The sequence below is a fragment of the Furipterus horrens genome, unplaced genomic scaffold (genome assembly GCF_987537825.1).
Source record: "Furipterus horrens unplaced genomic scaffold, mFurHor1.1.pri manual_scaffold_2, whole genome shotgun sequence".
Classification (NCBI taxonomy): domain Eukaryota; kingdom Metazoa; phylum Chordata; class Mammalia; order Chiroptera; family Furipteridae; genus Furipterus; species Furipterus horrens.
Genome location: NW_028327172.1, coordinates 172,881,072 through 172,900,196, shown reverse-complemented (window position 1 = coordinate 172,900,196; position 19,125 = coordinate 172,881,072). Strand labels below are relative to the sequence as shown.

Here is a 19,125-nt window from a genome sequence, read left to right as displayed (position 1 = left end):
CTTTTATAAACAAGCTTGCAAGGATTGTCAAACCTTGCAAATAGAAAGGTGAGCAGGTTGGCTGAAAGTCTCAGTCCAGTGCTTTGGTCTTTGTATAGACAGGGACATATAGTAATTAATACTCAATAGGCACTTGCTAATAGAGCTTATAAAGGAGGCCAATACAAATTGTTTCCTTTAAGCAAAATTATATTTTCTATAAAGATTCCTTTTGTGCAAAAATCATATTTTTGGGTCCTGTGTACCTGGCACAATTCTGGATACATAAGAGCTTTGAAAAGCCAATCCGTTAAGCGTTTATTGTGAAATGTGAACCAAGCATCACTCAATAAGGAGTGGCAAAGTCATATTTCCATATTACACATTTGAGCTGATATAAATAGGAAATAGTGAAGATTCTGCTTCATTAACTAGTTATGTACTCTATCTCTTGATTAAAATAATTCAGATAATATTGGACACAGATTATTTTCTCTATCAATTTACACATCTCAATGGCTATGAAAACTGCAGTTAATCCAATGGCAAGGCTACATTGTATATATTTATTACTAGCTGTCTCCATCATCATACATGGTTTTTGTCAAGAAGATCTCTTGAGCCATTTAAATGCATTTTTAAGTCCAACAGGTTACCATAAATGGCATTTTTGTAAATGAAAATGTCCTTTTTAAATGTTAGTGATCATTCTTATCTATTAATAAAACTACTTGTATAATCTTTTCCCAAGGTCAAAACAATGCTACAGTTTTTAGTTGTTATGCTAAAGGGCTAACAAATTTTTTTTCCTTAATAAAATACAATTTTCTAATTACCCAATCCCAGTGAGAAATTGAAGACTCATAATTGAACACTATCCAAGACACCAAGGACTGGCAAACTCAAATGCCTGTAGGATCTTGTAACTGTGTATCTCAACATTTAATACAAGTGAAGAAAAGAAAGTTACCAGTGGTATTTCCATGGTTCTAGTCAAAAAGGGGCAGTCATAATTCAGCTCTAGATTATTGTTGCCATGGGATGATTTGGCCCAAGCCACATCTTCTCTGGATAAGCTAGAAATCTGGATTTTTGTGTAAAATATTCATATTTTAAAACGTTGAAGTTATTCTTTAAAGACACTTTGCTGGCCCAGACTATGAAGGCCAAAGAAAACATACCGATAGGAGGCTATATTTTGTCATGATTTATGAATGAGATCCTGGATCCAGGCCACCTGGACTTGATTCCCTGCTAATAGTGAGACCAAAAGCAAGTTGCTTATCTTCTCTGTTCCTCCTTAGTCTTATTTGTAAAATGGAGACAATTGTACCTCATAGGATTGTTGTGAGGGTTAAATTGGTTAATATATGTAAAATGCTTAGAACAGTGCCTGCCCCCTCTACAGTAAACATCAAATATTGGTCAGTAATTATTATTAGTTAAGTCGAGTTGGTATGTGACTATAGTTGTACATATGCATGAGACAAATCTGTTGACCGTATAATAGAAACAATATACCATGCAAAAGAGAACTCCAAAGCCACTGACACTTAAGGAAAGGAAGCTTGAGAGTAGATGTAAGTATAAAACACCAATAATGATCATTGTCATAGAAGAGATTGAAACAAAGCTCTATGAAATTTTAGAATGGAAGAGGACTTTTATAAAAGGAACTATTACTTGAAGTGGACCATGGATGATGATAGGATTTTAACAGGAGGGAATAAATTATGAGAGAAATTTTAAGTTGGAAGTACAGTGCAAAGATGTACCTGCAGTTGGAAAATCACAAGTCATGTCTAGAGAATAAAGAATAGTCCAGTAAAGAAACTGAAGTATGGGATTTAATCTAAAAAAGACTTGATAGTCAAAGTTTCACATATTTTTTTAAGGTAATTCATTATCTGTTGAAATTTATTCATATAGGGAAATGACCAACTCATAGCTGTATCAAGTAAGACTAATCTTAGGTTTAAGGTAAGTCATACTGCCAAAAATCTATTCTATGAAATGTGTAAATTTGTATAAAATGCTTGGTATACTCCTACCTAACATATAGTAAACAATAAATATTAGCAACTCTTCTTATAGTAAAATCCAGTAATAATATATAGTATCAGATTTTTTATGTCCTTGTGACATAGATATGTGATTTTCTTCAGTCCTCTTCTCTCATGGTTGGCTAAATTATTTCTGTTCAGAGGAACATGGAAGAGGAGGTAGACACAGAAAACTTTCAAGAAGCAGGGAAAATAGTTAATATATACCCTGATCAACTCCTGGCCAACTGTCTATCCCTGGATCTGGCCAATGAAATGGTAATATATCAACAGTGACATGCCTTGATTCAATGCTCCTTTCCTTCAGGAAGTCCCTGCCAGTCACAGGACCTAGAAACATACTGTATTACATTTCTATTGCAACTGTAATAAATGACCATGAGTGTAGCATATTAAACAACACAGATTTTAGTACCTTGTGGTTCTATTTGGATTATTAGACATAGGTCTCAATTGGCTAAAATCAGTGTCAGCTGGGCTGTGTTCCTCCTGAAGGCTCTAGGGGAGAATCATTTTTTTGGCTTTTCCAGCTTAGAGGTGGCCTACATTTCTGGGCTCCAGGCTCCTTTCTTTCATCTTCTAAGACAGAAACTTTGCATTTCTCTGTTCCTTTTTTCACAGTTACATCTTTCTCTAACTGACCCTCTTCCATTTTCCTCTTTCACCTTAAAGATCCTTGTGATTACATCGGTCTCACCCAAATAATCCTGGTTATTTTTCTACTTTCGTCGGCAGCCGTCCGTCTCGAGAGATGATGGTGTAGCTTCTTAAGAGTCTATCTGCACTGCCGAGAATGGCTGTGCAGTCCGACTCGGGAGTGATACGGTATCTGTCTCCTCCCGTGTTGAATCGACATCTTACGATGACACTGGAGTGTCCTCTCCAGTGAAGCTGAAGCTACAGAGCCTGGGCAGGGTGATATGGAGGGTCTGCTGTTGCCCATGCAGCAGACCCCCCCTCTCTTCGCAGCTGAAGGGTCCAAGGGAAAGACGGAGTCAATACAGCTTGGCTTCAGGTGCACCGCAGGAGTTGCCGGTGTTGACTACAACGTCAAACCGCCTTAGGGACTCCGGCTCCGGATTTTCTGTCGGGGTTTACTCCCTTAGCCTTTCCCCTGAAGAGGTATGCCGCAAGGCAGCGGAGGTTTTTTGGAGTCAGAGTTTTCCTTCTCTGATGTGCCCTGACTGGAAGATCGAACCAGCGACACTTAGCTCGCAGGCCGACACTCAATCCACTGAGCCAAATTAACAACCTTCATTCCATTTGCAAACTTAATTCACTTTTGCAATGTAGCCTAATCTATTCATGGATTCTAGGCATTAGGATGTGGACATTTTTGAAGGGCCCTCATTCTGCCTACCACACACTTATTAATATTTAAGCCAGAGGTCACACCAATCATCAGGTGACTTTGAATAGAGACTAGAATTGAGGTGGATTAGTATTCGACATCCTGATCCCTGGAATCCCACCAGCCAGCTGTATCTGCAGAACCCATCATTCCATTAAGCTCACAATAGTAATCCTGATTTTTAAAAATATGCTTTATTGATTATGTTGTTACAGTTGTCAAATTTCTTTTCCCTCTGTTCCCCTCCACCCAGTGACACCCTTCCCTCCAGTTGTCCCCCACCCCCTTAGTCCATGCCCATTGGTTGTGCATATAGTTCTTCTCAACATCTTTCTGTCTACTCCACTCCCTCCTACTATGCTTCTTAATTCCTGTACCATCTCCCTCCCTTTCCCCACTTCCCCCTCCCAGCTGACCTCCCTACAATATGTTCCCCATACCTATAATTCTTTTCCCACTCTTGTTGCCTCTTAGTTTGTCTTTGTTTCGGTTCCTTAGCTTCTGTTGTTGGTTGTTGTGATACGGTTTTCATCTTAATGTTCATTGTTTTTATCCTCTTTCTTCTAAACAAGTCCCTTTAACATTTCATATAACTTCTTCAGTTATATGAAATGTTAATTCCTTCAGTTTTACTTTGTTCTGGAAGCACTTTCTCTGCCCTTCTATTCTGAATGACATCTTCGCCGGATAGAGTAATCATAGTTGTAGGTGTTTGCTTTTCATTACTTTGAATATTTCTTGCCAGTTCCTTCTTGCCTGCAGAGTTTCTTTTGAGAAATCAGCTGATAGTCTTCTTGGGACCTCTTTGTACGTAATTCTCTTCTTCTCTCTTGCTGCTTTTAAGATTCTCTCTTTATCTTTAATTTTTGACATTTTGATTATAATGTGTCTTGGTGTGGTTCTCCCTGGGTCCAGATTTTTTGGAACTCTCTGTGCTTCCTGGACCTGTAAGTCTATTTCCTTCCCCAAGTTAGGGAAGTTCTACTTCATTGTTTTTTCACATAATTTTTCAATATCTAATTCTTCTTCTTCACCTTCTGGTAACCCTATGATTCGGATGTTGGCCCACTTATAGCTGTCTCATAGATTTTGGAGCCTCTCCTCATTTTCCTCACTTTTCGTTCCCTCCTTCTGCAATGGTTGATTGTTTGTTCCTTTCTTATGTTTTGATTTGTTGATTTGATCCCTGGTTTTCTTTCCCTCACTACTAGTTTCATATGTGTTTTTGTTCATTTCAGCAGGACTTGCCTTTATTCCTTCCCTGTTTTGTTTAAGGCCTGCTGTTAGATCTGTAAGCATTCTTATAACCAAAGCTCTGAACTGTGCCTCAGAAATATTTCCCATCTGCTGCCTCGTTAAATCAGATATTTGCTCTCTGGTCAACTGCGTGATTGGGATCTCTATCATGATCTGTGCCATCCTAGCAGTTTTGTGTTTACCTTTGCTTTCTGGGCAAGGCTGTCACACCTCCTGTGCTTTAGGGGGTGGAGCCCCATGCACTTGTCACTACCGGGTGACCATTCTCACCACACTGTGGCATTTTCTGTGGGGGTGGGTGTCCAAGATGGATTCCTGCTGTTCACTCTCCACTAAGAGACTGGGAACCTCCTCCTCTGTCCCCAACCCCCTTCAGGCCTCACAGTCCAAGGCAAAGGGGATCTGCCTTCCCCATTGCTTTGGAATTGCAAGCTGAGGGGTCTGGCCTGCAGCTGGGGGTGCTCCCCAGGTGCTTCTCTTCTCCCCTTAAATACAAGTGTCTGCGCTTACCGCTGTCCTGCCGCCATTGCCGTTGCCACTGACACCAGCACTGCTTGACCTTTCTGTCCCAGCTTCGCTCCTCCTACCCATCCAGATGAGCACCAGTTCTTTATAACTTCATATGTTGGACTTCTATTTATTTTCTGGAACTTCTGGTTATTTCTGATTTTGTGGTAGTTGTATTCCTTCTTAGTTGTGGAGGGAGACAGCGTGGCAGTCTAGGCCTCCATCTTGGCCATAAGTAGTAATCCTGATTCTTAAATGTAGTCAATTCATTTATCACATCATGTCAAGATTTTTTTAAAAATTGTATTTTAATAATATAAATTGGTAGAGCAAGGGATGAGCAGTAGGGATTAAGTTAGTAAGCCATTAAAATAGCCAGGTAAAAGAGAACAAGGGCCTGGATAAGGACAGTGTGTGAAAATATAAATGCAAACACAGATTTGAGAGGTGGTGTTCACAGGCCTGGAGAACCAGGAACATGTAGGAGGTAAAGGGGAGAGAAAAAAAGTGATACTGAGGACTTTTATACAGTTGAATGCTTTGTACAAGGTTGATATCCTTTTCATGGCTGAAATTTATAGAATGTGGAAATGATTGAATATAGATAATAAAAATGAATTTAAAAATTCAAGACATCTCTACAGGATTGAACATAAATGATTCAGATATGATGGTGTCAGGGAAGAAAGGAAGTTAGGAGACAGAGCCAGTTTTATGGGATAGCAATGAACTAGTGTTTGGACTAGTTATGGATGATTCATGGTAGGCAGCATGAATTTCATTTATTGCCCCTATGTTTGTGTTAGTGACTAGTTAATTCTCTTATACTTGGCCTTTACTAAAAGATTTTATTTGAAGTATCTCAGATAAAGGCAGCAAAGCAGTGATAACATTGTCTTTGTAAACCCAACTGATTAGCATAAAATTCTGGTTTTTCCAGAATTATACATTTTACATTTTAGTTTGTTACAATAAACAAATGTACAGCTGGTGATAAGAGACAAGAGCAAACAAAGAAAAATGAAGCTTGGTATGGGGATAGAGGAAAACATGGAGTTGTAGGTGCTATTTGAGGTAGAAAGGAAGCCTTCTTTATGCATGAACTTGGAACAGTCCCCGCAGGAGGTGAGGAAGGGAACCATGTAGATATATGGGGATCAGTGGTCTGAGAGGAGGGAGGAGCTCGTACAAAGCTCTGAAGTGCAGGGCACACAGAGTGTGGGATAGTTTGCAGGCCAGTGTGGCTGGAGCAGAGTGAACTGTGCGAAAATTGGAGAAAGAAGGGAAAGGACAGAAGTGGGCAAAATAAAGAAGCTTGGTGACTGGAAATACTTGGGGAGAAGATAATCAGTTCTTTTAAAGGATTTCTTCATCTTCTTCCTATAGAGATTAATCATGGCCTTTTAAAGTGTATGCAAATATATCCCTATTCCACATACATGATAGTGAGTGCATACCTGGCATTGTACTCACAACAATGACATGTGACTTTGTTATTGATATCCAGGGAGGTTAATGTTGCCTTTGTTGGTGAAGTTAACTACTTCTCTGTTTCAGCTCTTTTTCTTTTCCCCTCTTGGCTAAACCTCTTTTATGCTTTTACTTTGGTGTTTTTGTGAACCTGGATCAAGCTGTGCTTCTTCCTAGCTCAGGACTTTTGCACTTGAGTTCCTTCTGCTTGAAACTCACTTTTAGATCTTTACATGGCTATCTTTGTCATATAGTTCTCATATTCTATATCATCTCCTCAATAACCATTATGTAGGTTTTGCAGAAAGTTTTTAAAGTTATTTGGGAAAGTAGAGAGGATATCTATTTATTCTAAATTATTTCTCTCTGGCATTCTGGCAGCTGTGTTACTGAATCAAACTAAGAACAACTTTATTTTTCAAGTTGTTACTGATGAAGGGGCAGGCAACTTGTAGAAAAGAGAAACAGGGTGATTCAGTGGTGGCTTGAAAGATTGGGATAACCCACAGTGTCTAGGGCTGTTTTGATGGGTAAATGGAGGAACAAAAAATATAGCTTACACATGAACCCAAAGGAGACTTTCCTGCTGTTTGGTATTATGTTTAATAAAAATATGTATGCTAAGAATGAAATGCTTAAAGGAAAAATGAAAATGTTCATAGTAAATACCGTTTTTGCCAACAACTTTTATAAACTGCAGTTTATTTCCTGTTAGCATTATTTCGCTGGTAATTGCATAGCTGTGTCAGAAGCCTTTGTTGCTTAGTTTGGGGAGGAGGGGAAGATACATCTCGGTCCTGGGGAAAGAAGGCAGGTGGAGGCAATTAACAAGCACTGTCCTTTTTGTCTTTTAAGGGGTAGATAAAGTGGGTGTTTTCTCATGATACCATCCAGATTTGGCATGTTTGGTAAGTCCATCTCTCCCCAGTTGTACTGAATGGTTTGTGAACTGTATTCGCAATGCTGTTTGATAAGAGAGGACTAGCCTGACTGGAGCTGATGTTCATGCTGACCTAGAGAAATATCTATTTTAGACCTGAGGTTGTCCAAAGAATACTTCCATAGCATATAGGCAATTTAGGGAAAAGCCAATATGTTTGGGAAACTCTGAATTAAGTAAGATTTCTTCACCTAGGACTTCTCAGAACCTTTAGGAAAACAAAGGCATTGATTATGAACCAACCAAGAAGTAGTAAGCAAGGTGTGACTTATTTCTTAAATGTGTTTGGCCATAGAAACTTTTTTCTGGGATGAGTCTATGTTTTAGGCAAATGCTATGGGTGGTCAGTTAGCTCTCTAGAACTGTAACAGGCAGAGAGAACTGCAGCTCTAACCAACCCCCCACCCCCACCCAAGGTTCTCTCATTTCCTTGAATAAATATACTTTGTTACTTCCTGCCAAGAAAGCACACATCTAGCTTCCAGATATGTTACTAACTTGGTATGTGGGTCATACTCAGCTACTATAGAATAGAGGACTGATGGGCTAGGACCACTATTGAACATTGATTACTTACAAATTATTTTATATGTCTCAGGGAATATTATCAGACCCATGGCACCTGGGTGACTTGAATTTCATTGTGAAGTTTAGACCTTCAAGCTAGTTAACTTAAGGTGTTCAGCATCCATTTCATCAGAGACAAAGAATGCTGAAGGATGTCAAAACAGAAGTTACAGAATACTCTGTTATTCTTCCAAGGACACTATAACTCTTTGAGGTAAAGGCATTATCACTTAGTGAGTCAGCAGTCCAAAATGGTAACTCACGTTCCACATTATAACGTCCACATATAATTCCAGGACCTAGCCATTACTGAACCTTCTGGTATTTTGAACATCCTGATTGAAACCAGCTTCAGTAGTATTTTTCAGGGTCAGATCTACTTCAGGGAAACCCTTGGGCAGAAGATTAAGATTTCAAGGTTTCTTGCGTCTTGGCCTATTTAGACGTCTCATAAGGGACACAATTTACTTTACGTTTTTATACCCCAATATAGTTCAGACTCTGTAGTCTTACATAAAGACCCATAGCTTACTTAAGAATCTACTGATGAATGAGACAAAATTTTAAGTAATTTGAATGGCAAAAGTAATATCAAGGAAAAGTGAATGTGAAAAGAGTAAATCAGTAGTGACATTATTCACGTCACATTTAATGCCAGTAATTTCTAGGCTATACACATTTTATTCCACAGACTAAATACTTTATTAACATGGATAGTAATGCATGACTTGGGAAAGATGACAGTACTAAATGAAAATTAAGTTTTCAAAGCAGGATGAATTCTGTTTCCCTTAGAAGCATTGAAGAATCACCCAGAAAAGTAAATTGAAACTGATTATAAATTTTCAGCTTGAGAATTTTCCAAAAAGGGGCATACTTCCCATAATTTCAGCTTGTATCATTTAAAAATATTTTTAAACATTGCTAAAAGCTGAAGACACTATTTGAAGAATAATCTTAATAAAAATATAGCTCAGATATCTTTTAATAATCATGTTCCATAGCTAGTAAATTCTTTTCGATGGGATGGTTTAAAAATTACAATGCATTTTCAAATACTACATGTAGAGGTTCCTGTAAGAGACTCAAATCTCAGTTGACCTCATGCATCATTGATATGATATATTACACTCTTGGTGGCAATAAATATTAAGAACCTGAAAAAAATGCTCAGTGATGGCTCATAGCCTCCCATTTGCATTATCTTCTAACAACTACAATAGGTCTAATTTCAAAACATTCTTCCCAGGATTTGGCTATCAAAAAAGTAGAGAAAAATAATTGACAAATTATATAATTTTTCTTTCATGAGATTACCTTGATTTCTTGGCTTTGCCAGTTGAAAGCTATATGCCACATTTCAACTCCTATTAACCCTCTTTTATTCTTTCTTTTCTCCCCAGCATGTTCACCAATTATTCCGATTTTCACCTTTTGTATAATTTTTTCAAGGGGTGACAGAAAATTATATTAATTGTAAACAGTCCCACCACTGGAAGTCTTACCTCTCTCTAGAGCATGCACAAATGCTACAGCAAGCAGGAGAACCAGGACCCTCTTCATTTTGCTGCTGATAAGTCCTGTAGCACCCCTGTGTCCTGCAGGTTACCCAGAAAAAATGGCAGCCAGAAGTAACCAATTCCCTTTTGCTAAGATTCCAGACTATGAACTAATCAATCATTAATCTCTATACAGAAGCAAGGGCAGTCATCCTTGGCCCACAGAGATAAAATAGTTTCAATAAAGGTAAATAGACACTCTGGTGAAAATGGAACAAATCAAGATTTTAATCATTAACTTTGTCAAACTGCAAAAGAATCAGTGTACACATAGATTATATACCACTGCTGTTTTTTCCTAAAATGTTTTTAATGCATTAGTGGGTACATTTCTTTCCACTCTTTATTGAGTTGTGTGTCTGTTTTGGACATTCCCTACTTTTCTCATGTGTAAATGGAAACTTGAAGGTTATTTCTATCTCTTCCTGTCCCTCTCTCCATTCTTCCCTCTCTGTTTAAACCTACTACAAATAAGGATTACCTTAAAATATTGCAGACTAGGTGTTTTGTAATAAGGAGGAAAAAAGTGGAAGAAGCCAATTTATCACAATTGTTCAAATCCATTATTTCAATACTATAAAATTAATTGAAGATGATAAGATGGTACTTTATGTGCTATATTATACTTTTTGAAGCTACTGATATATTTTTATTTAACTCTTGAAGCGAGGCAAATAATAACTGGAGAGTTAAATGACTTGCCCCAAATTACAAAAGTTAATGGGGAATTTTGGACTTCTACAGCTAATTTAAAGTTCTTTCTATTAATACTATTCAACTAGTTTATTTTGGGATACTGTAACCTGAGAACTCACAGTGGCCGTGTAGAATGTGGAATCAAATATCTCCATTTTACAGAAGAGAGAACAAAGCCCCAGATAGATTCTATGACTTGCCCAGAGAGGCATAGGTAAATTACAATCACTCATTGGAATCAGGTCACATCCTGGTCTTTGAGGGGCCCCCTTTTCAGGAAACAGGGTCAGGTACAAGTTGGGTACAAAGGCTCTAGAATCAAATCCCTACTCAGCTCTTACTGGTTGTGTAACGTTGGGAAATTATTTTCTCTCTCTAAGTCTCATTACTCTCACATGCAAAGTGCTGATAACTCTTAGTACCTTTGTCACAAGATTGTTGTGAGTTTAATTAAAATAATTCATGTGCAGACTTACGATAACATGCATTAGTCTTATTCCAGTTACCACCACTTCCTTCATTGGCTTTCCAAATTTGTATCTGAGACGATAATTGAAACTAATGAGGCTTATATACTTCACAGGTAAGTGATCTAGAATTCCATTATCAACTTAGTAATGAAGGATTAACTGCATAGGGAGTTACATTTTTAGTTAGACCCTCCATCTATCTTGAAAACACCTGGGTGTTAGGTTCAGAAAATAGAGTTCATTTAGTTGGAAAAGGATAACTAAGCAAAACAAAGATATCTCTGTAAGGTCAAAGAAACCCCGTCTGGTAAAGGAGATCTTGCTAGAGGAAGTTATGGGAAGATAATTTTGCTGTTTAAAGATTAACTTCTCCCAAACTTTTCCTTTGCTAAACTTCTAGTTTATTTGGCAAGTTAATTAAAAAATGTTTTAGTCTTACTGTAAATTATTTGGAAACAAAGAAACTCTAAACAAGTGTCAGAGTTTAAAAATAATTGAGAAACCCAGAACTCAGAGAATAACTGTTAACACTTTACAGTTTTTATTTTTATTTAAGATAATACAACATATGCACTTTTGTAGAATTTTACTTAACAGTTGAAATATCAGTCATCATCTGATGATTAATTTATTCAACCATATAGCTAATTGTTTCCTATGATTTTGCTAAAGAGTTTAAGTCCAGCCTGTTTTTTCATTTAAAAAAAATTGTAACTTTATCTCCGTTTTTGCAATAGTATCTACCATTTTTGTTTAATGATAAACTACATGTAGGAAAAATTGCAACATCTCATGTAGGTGTTCTCTTGAGAAACCTCTATACTAGCTGCCAAATGCATTCTCTTGCCTGAATTTATCTCTTTCCAACTGAAAATGGCACTCACGTGCTAGTTAGTAGCTAAAGACATAACCGTTCTCAGTCTTATTTATGTAACTCTCCTTAATTTTCAAATGTTGATTGTTTACATTAATTCTGACACTGGAAAGATAAAATTATTATTGGCCTAAGTGAAAAGTCTTATGTTGCAATGACTGCTCTAGTAAGTCAGATGGGGGGGGGGGGGACAGGTGAAAAAAGACCAAGTCAAATCTTCTGACACTGCCTGACAGCCCTAGTTGCTGCAATTCAGATATTTATTACAGAAATAGATTTTAAAAAATTTTTTATTTATTTATTTTCAGAGAGAGAGGAAGGGAGGGATAAAGAGGGAGAGAAACATCAATGTGTGGTTGCCTCTCACACACCCGCAACTGGGGACCTGACCTGCAACCCAGACTTGTGCTCTGACTGGGAATTGAACCGGTGACCCTTTGGATCAGAGGCCAGTGCTCAATCCACTGAGCCACACCAGCCAGGGCAGAAATAGGTTTTTAAGGAATTATTAAATATTTAAGCTCTGAAATTTTATAGGAATTGTTATGCCCACAAAAAACTGATTTGAAAAGTTCTCCCTTTTCTTTCTCTATCTTGTCATTGGCTTCAAAAGAAATTTAGGTTCTTGCCTAAACAAGGTGAATTCTAGGCAAAATCATAAAACAAGGCCTATCTTTAGTTCTTTTCCTATCATGGTTTTCTCTTCCTGCCAAGGCTGCTTAGAAACTCTTGCAATATGGTATTGCTGTTCTTTATGTGGTGTGTCTTTTTTCTCTGATTTTACCCAAGATTATCTCTTTACCTTTGGTTTTCAATATTTATTCTGAGTAGTATTGTTCTTTTTATATCTGTCTTGATAAGGGTTCATGGAACTTGTATCTATAAATCAGTGTTTTTCACTTAATTTATGAAATGTTCAGCAGTTGTTTTCCACCCCATTCTTACTCTCTTCTCTTTGGGACTTGAATTACACATGCTTTACACAAGCCCCCAATAGTGTATTAGACTATTTAATGTTATCATGTCTCTGAGGTTCTATTCAGTTTCTTTAAACTTTGTACTCTCTGTTATTCAATTTGGATAATTCCTATTTATTAATCTAAGTTTATTATTCTTCAATCTCTGATCTCATTCAGAGAATTCAGCATTTTTCAGTTTTAAAATTTCAACTTGGTATTTTTCATAGTTTCATTTTGCAACTGAGATTCTGTTTATTCATTAAGTCCATGGCTGCTTTGAAGATGGAGGCATAGGTAGACATGCTGCATCTCCCTCACAGCTAAGAAGGAATTTATAGCCACTTCAAAACTAAAAGCCCAGAAGATCCAGAAAATCAAAATACAAGGAAGCTCAACAAACAAAGAAATAAAGAAGAGATATTCAGCCAGACAGGTAGGAGGGGTGAAGCTGGGATGGAGAGAGTGAGGTGCAGCACTGCGGCAGCAGCTGTGGGGTGGTGGTTGCCAGCAGCAGTAGGCAGTGCAGGTGGCAGCAGTGGCACATGGGTGGTAGCCTTGGTAAAAATCAAGCAAAAATTGCAGTCATACATTTTAAACCTGGGAAGCATTCCAAGCTCCAGATTGGACTGGGCAGCACATGGCTCCAGGGCTGGGGAAAATAGAGCCACATTGCTCCTGACTGTGAAAACCAGTGGGGGATTGGGTCTGAGGAAGAAACTGCTGGTTTCTTAATGGAGGCAGCTTGTTTAGTACAAGAAGGGGGAGAAGAGCCTGGATAAGGGGCGAGTGCGGGGGAAGCAGTACTGTTTCCTCTCATACTCCTCCCGCACATACAGCACCATAACATGGTAAAATGGGTCACCAGCACTGATGAAATCCTAAGGCTCCACCCCTTACAATGTAATTGGTGTGACAGCTCTACATAAGACACAGAACCAAACACAGAAAGCTGTCAAGATGAGGAGACAGAGAAGTTTGGCCCAAAAGTGGAGACAGATCAAGGTTCCAGTGGGAGAACTGAATGATGAGGAGATAGCAAACTTAACAGATGCACTGTTCAAAGTGCTGGCGATAATGATGCTCACAGACTTGACAGAAAAGATTAAGAATGACAGGGAAGAAATGAAGGCTATACTAAGTGAAATGAAGGAAAATCCACATGAAATTAGTGATGAAGGAAAGGATACCAAGGTTCAAGTCAATGAATTGGAACATAAGGAAGAAATAAACAGTCAACCAGTATAGAAAGAGGAAGAATTAAAAAATTGAGGAGAGGTTTAGAAACCTCTGGGATAGCTTTAAACATGCCAACATCTGAATCATAGAGGTGCCAGAAGGAGAAGAGGAAGAGGAAGAAATTGAAAACTTATGTGAAAAAATGATGAAAGAAAACTTCCCAAATTTGGTGAAGGAAATAGACATACCAGTCCAGGAAGCACAGAGAGTTCCAAACAAGCTAGACCCAGGGAGGACCACACCAAGACATGTCATAAGTAAAATGCTAAAGGTTAAAGATAAAGAGAGAATCTTAAAAGCCACAAGAGAAAAGGAGAGAGTTGCCTACAAGTGGGTACCTATAAGACTATCAGCTGATTTCTCAAAAGAAACTTTACAGGCAAGAAGAGACTGGCAAGAAATATTCAAAGTTATGAAAAACAAGGACCTACAACCAAGACTACTTTATCCAAAAAAGCTATCATTTAGAATGGAAAGGCAGATAAAGAGCTTAGACATAATAAAGCTAAAGAAGTACATAATCACCAAGCCATTATTATATAAAATGTTAAAGGAACTAATTTAAGAAAAAGAAGATCAAAACTATGAACATTAAAATGACAAACAAAATCACAGCTATCAACAACTGAATCTAAAAAATAAAAACAAAACAAACTAAGCAGACAGCCAGAGTGGGAACAGAATCATAGGTGCGGGGAGTATGTAGAGGGGTGTCAGCTTGAAGGAGGAAGAAGGAGAAAAATGGTGCAGGAATTAAGAAGCATAGTAGGAGGGTGCAGAATAGACAGGGGAATGTTAAAAATAGTACAGGAAAGGGTAAAGTAAGGAACTTATATGGAACTGCTGGAAGGAGGGGTGTACTGGGTGGAGGGGAGCAAAGGGAAAATAAATTGGGACAACTGTAACAGCATAATCAACAAAACATACAAAAAAAGTACAAATCATAGTTACAGAATAGCCATGAGAAGTGAAGTACAGTACAGGAATGGAGTAGCCAAAGAAGTTATATGCATGGCCCATGGACATGAACAACGGTGTGGGGACTGCCTGAGGGCATGGGGGGGGCAGGGTGGAGGGAGACAATGGGGGAAAAATTGGTACAACTGTAATAACATAATCAATACAATATGATTAAAAAAAATACCAGGGCTGCTTTGAATTCTTCAAACATATTCTTTAAATCCTTTCAAATATTAATAAAACTTCTTTGTAGTCTTTGTCTACTACATGTTATGTTTGGGCCATCTCCGAATTATTTTTTATTGACTTATTTTTATCTGAATTATGGGTGACATTTTTGTTTCTTCTCATATTTAGTAATTTTTTTCACTATATACTGGACAAGCAAAGTGAAAAAACAGCTTGAGAGTTTTATATGGTTTAATTCTTTAATTCCCTATTATATAACAAGTTGTTTTCACATTGCTTTTCTCATTCTTGATATTTCAGAGTTTAATTAGTACTATTCAGACATCCTTTTGGCTGAACTGAATTTATTGGATAGCAGTCAAATTGCTACCCAGTTCAGTCAAACCATTAGGAATACTAAAAAATGTGACTAAGATAGAAAGAGATCTAATGAACTCAGTTTCATGCCATACCTATGTTCTAATTTGTTGGTTGGGGATAACAAGAACTAGAAAAGTTGTTTTCTGGTAACAGACAAATTTTTATTCTCATTCTTTTTCTCACCTAGTTTCTTTAAAAATTGGAATCTATGATTATTAGAAAGTTCACTCCTTATTTTCACCTAAAATGTGGAGATTTTAAATAGGAGATTAATGCATAATACTCAATGATAATGGATAACTTCATGTATTTCTCCCTTTTCAGCTTTATTCAAGTTACAGCCATGTGAATTCTATCTGAGGTTATACTCTGAAAAGTGAGTCCAGTTAAGTATAAAAGAATATAGTGCAATATAATCACTGGCTATTTCTGTTTTTCTATTTACATATATTTTTTCATTTTACTTCAAATATCTGGGACTCTATTGCATCCCCACAAAGAGAATTTGGTATATATTTATAGCTCTTAGAAAAAAAGTCTTTTGGCAATGGGAATGGATAGAGATGAATACTGATATCACCTACAATATCATATACTTAAATATTGTTTTGCAGTTTATACTCACTTTCCTGTACTTATTCATTTGCTCTGGACAGAAATTTATGGATTGGTAGGCAGAATATTACAAATTTACAAATGAGAAAGCTGAGGCATAGAGAGTACCAATGGTACTTGATATTCTTTGATATTAGAATACAGAACCTGACCCCAAGACCAGAGTGTTTCCCACTGACTCTATTAGTCCAGATCATTACCATTGGTAGATAAGGTAGATGACTTTATCCTAGTGGAGTAAGCAATCTCTTAGAATAGTAAAAAGGGCATGAACTTTGGTTATAGGTAAATCTTTGTACGCAAGCTTTACTAATTAACCTTGGTTAATGCAGTAACACAATGCGTTTAATAATAATCATTTAAATTGAAAAAATTTACTTAAAGCATCTAGTCAAAAAACAAATTTTAATTCAAAACACATGCATAATGTACTTCTGTTTTGTGACAGTTGTTACCATGGGGCAATTCTTGGCTGCTGAGAATGGAGGCTGGTGGATAAACACTTTTTTAAAAATCTCTCAGATGGGCAATTCTGAGGTATATTTTATATGGGTCTTTTGCGGCTTCCCAGCGTGACCGAACCTTACAGAGACAATCAGCTGGCTAACAAACCCCAGAATTGCCTTTCCCTCCCTCTCCGTGGTGTGTTTCCCAGTCTCCTGCTGTTTCTAGGATTACTTTACAAAATGATGATTTAGAGGCATGCACTTGACTCCGGGTCTGCTTTTTGTGGGGAGGATAATGCAAGTTAGGACCGGACCCCTTGAAGTGAGGGATGACCATGCTTGGAAGCACTGGAGCTCCCTTGTGTGATTAATTATTCCCACTCTCTTTGTTAGTCATGGTGATTTTAATAACTTGTGCTGATGAGAGGTTAAATGGAATGTGGAGCCACCAGAAGGAAGCCAGCTGCTCTGCAAGAGTAAAGTTGAACTTTAGTCATGCCATGAACATTCTGGGGTTTGTCAGTGAAGCGTCATCCAGCCCCTTCTGGCTAGGTATGGTTTAAATAACGATGAGTGAAACAGGGTGCAATATGAAGAAGGAACACAACAGCACTAACATCTCTTCTGCCCACATGTATTCTCACCTCCGGGAAGGTGAAGCCTAAATTCTGTTTATTTTCCCCTTTATTACGAGTTATTCCAAACATGTTGAGAAGAGCAGAAAATCAAATCGCCTAATTAAAATCCACGTACATGTCACATAAAATGTGTGGACGACTTTTCCCTGATCACATTCTCCTATCTTGGAGATACCCAGCATCACTTCTTTTTGTACTTTTCACTCCAATGGGTGTCTTCATATTTTATTCTAAATGAATAATTCATTAAACAAGAATACTGTTTTGCAGGCTTCTATACTTACATGCTATCGACACCGTAGGCTTCTTTTTGCAACATGACTTTTCTTCCCTCAAAGACAACGATTCTGAGATTACTTAGGTCAAGAGTTGTAACTCTACTTCATTCATTTTCACAACTATGTAACAATTGCATAGACTTGCCGTATTTTAATTACCCATTCTTTTGTCCATAGACATTTAGGGTGTTTACAGAAGTGAGCTGAAGGTCTGAGATGTTCTTCTACTCCCCAGGGAAAGTAGAGAGTTTTGAGTTTATGACCATTTCAGAGGATTAAACCATTTACCTTTGTGAGAGCTGCTTCTGTGAACACTGGGTCAGAGGCCAAACACTTGGAATCTGAGTGAGCAGGTGAGGAGGAGGAAAGCCCTGATAGAACCATTAAAATTCTGAGTTAAGTGGTTTGTGGGGTTTGAAAATGGATGTATGTTTTAGAGGAATGCTTGGTCATATATCAGAGATGCTCCTTTCTACTTATTGTTTTCATAAGGCACAGACTCCATCATTTAAAAGGTTCAGAACTCTAAGAGCCTCTATTAGAGATGTTTGTAACAGTTTTCTATTTTCCATTTAAGAAAGCATTCAATAATCCTCCAATATCACTTGCATTGGGTTCGCAGGCTCTGTTGTAAGGTCTCATTGTTTGAATGGTTTTAATGCTTGAGCATAAATGGACATTCCTATGCCCCTCCCCTAGTCTTAGGATGAAAGAATAGAAATAAGTTAAGAAGTTGATATTTCATCCAGCTTTGTGGATGTGGCCTGGTGACTGCTTCTGAATGAGAAGTGACCAACCAGTCTTCGTGTTATATATATATATCTCAGTAGGAATGACTTCAGTTACAACTTTTCTTTTTCTTACCTGGGACATTGATAGGTGAACTTCGTTTGTTTGATGATGTATCTGATAGTAGAGCAATCATGGAGATACTCCCATGACACAGCACAAGATATAAAGACTGGAGACTACATCACGTATTTCCCCCTTTCTTTCTGATAAACTTACATAATTGATCTCCTGGGAGTGAAAGAACCTAAGACTTGCTAGAACCAGCACTCTGTGTTTGCCAAGGCTATACGTTTATAGGTGAAGCCATTTGTCACAGAGTGAATGGCCAAGGAACCCTCACTTCCCGCCCTCACAGCATTGTTCTGAGCACCCGGACACTTAGAAATTGGTTGTTCTTTTTATGTCCATGCTCAGTATGAGTAAAACTAAATGGTAACATATTTCGAACAGTAAGGAGGAGGAGGGGGAAGAAATAGATTGTGGTGCTTTAAACAGAAGCTCTAGAAAGTGTTGTCAGTAGATATTTTACTCTCAAAAATGGAGAAAGGGTCTCAGATTATATGGGACACTTGGCTTGTGGGATTCAGCAATATGTTTCCACATGGCATCCCAGGGTGGTAGCAGAATCTCAGATGGAATCAAAATCTGCTTATCAGGGGCCTTCCTCCCCTAACTGGCAAGGAAACTTTCCGTGAAAAAGCAGTGTTCCTGCTTTATAGTGACCATAAGGCTTTTCATATGTGAACTGATTAAAGGTCCTTGTTGAATGTTTTGGAACATATAAAACCTTGGAGCACTTATATAACCTTACAGAGGGTCCCTCCAAGCAAGGAGATTGAATTTCTTGCTGGTCAAGAGTGTGGAGATCCAGAACAGATTTAATTAGATTTAGAGAAATAAAGAACTATATTATCCCTTC

The 19,125-nt window shown here is 37.8% G+C and overlaps 1 protein-coding gene across 1 annotated transcript in view; it reads right to left on the bottom strand.

The window, feature by feature from the left end:
* The window catches only part of GC (GC vitamin D binding protein), a 42,523-nt gene extending 32,742 nt beyond the window's left edge, over positions 1–9,781 (bottom strand). Inside the window, exon 1 of the mRNA XM_090268115.1 lies at positions 9,640–9,781. Within this exon, the coding sequence (XP_090124241.1) occupies positions 9,640–9,697 (58 nt within the window). The 5' untranslated portion in view covers positions 9,698–9,781. The remainder of the gene's footprint in view (positions 1–9,639) is intronic.
* Positions 9,782–19,125: the final 9,344 nt, after the last annotated feature.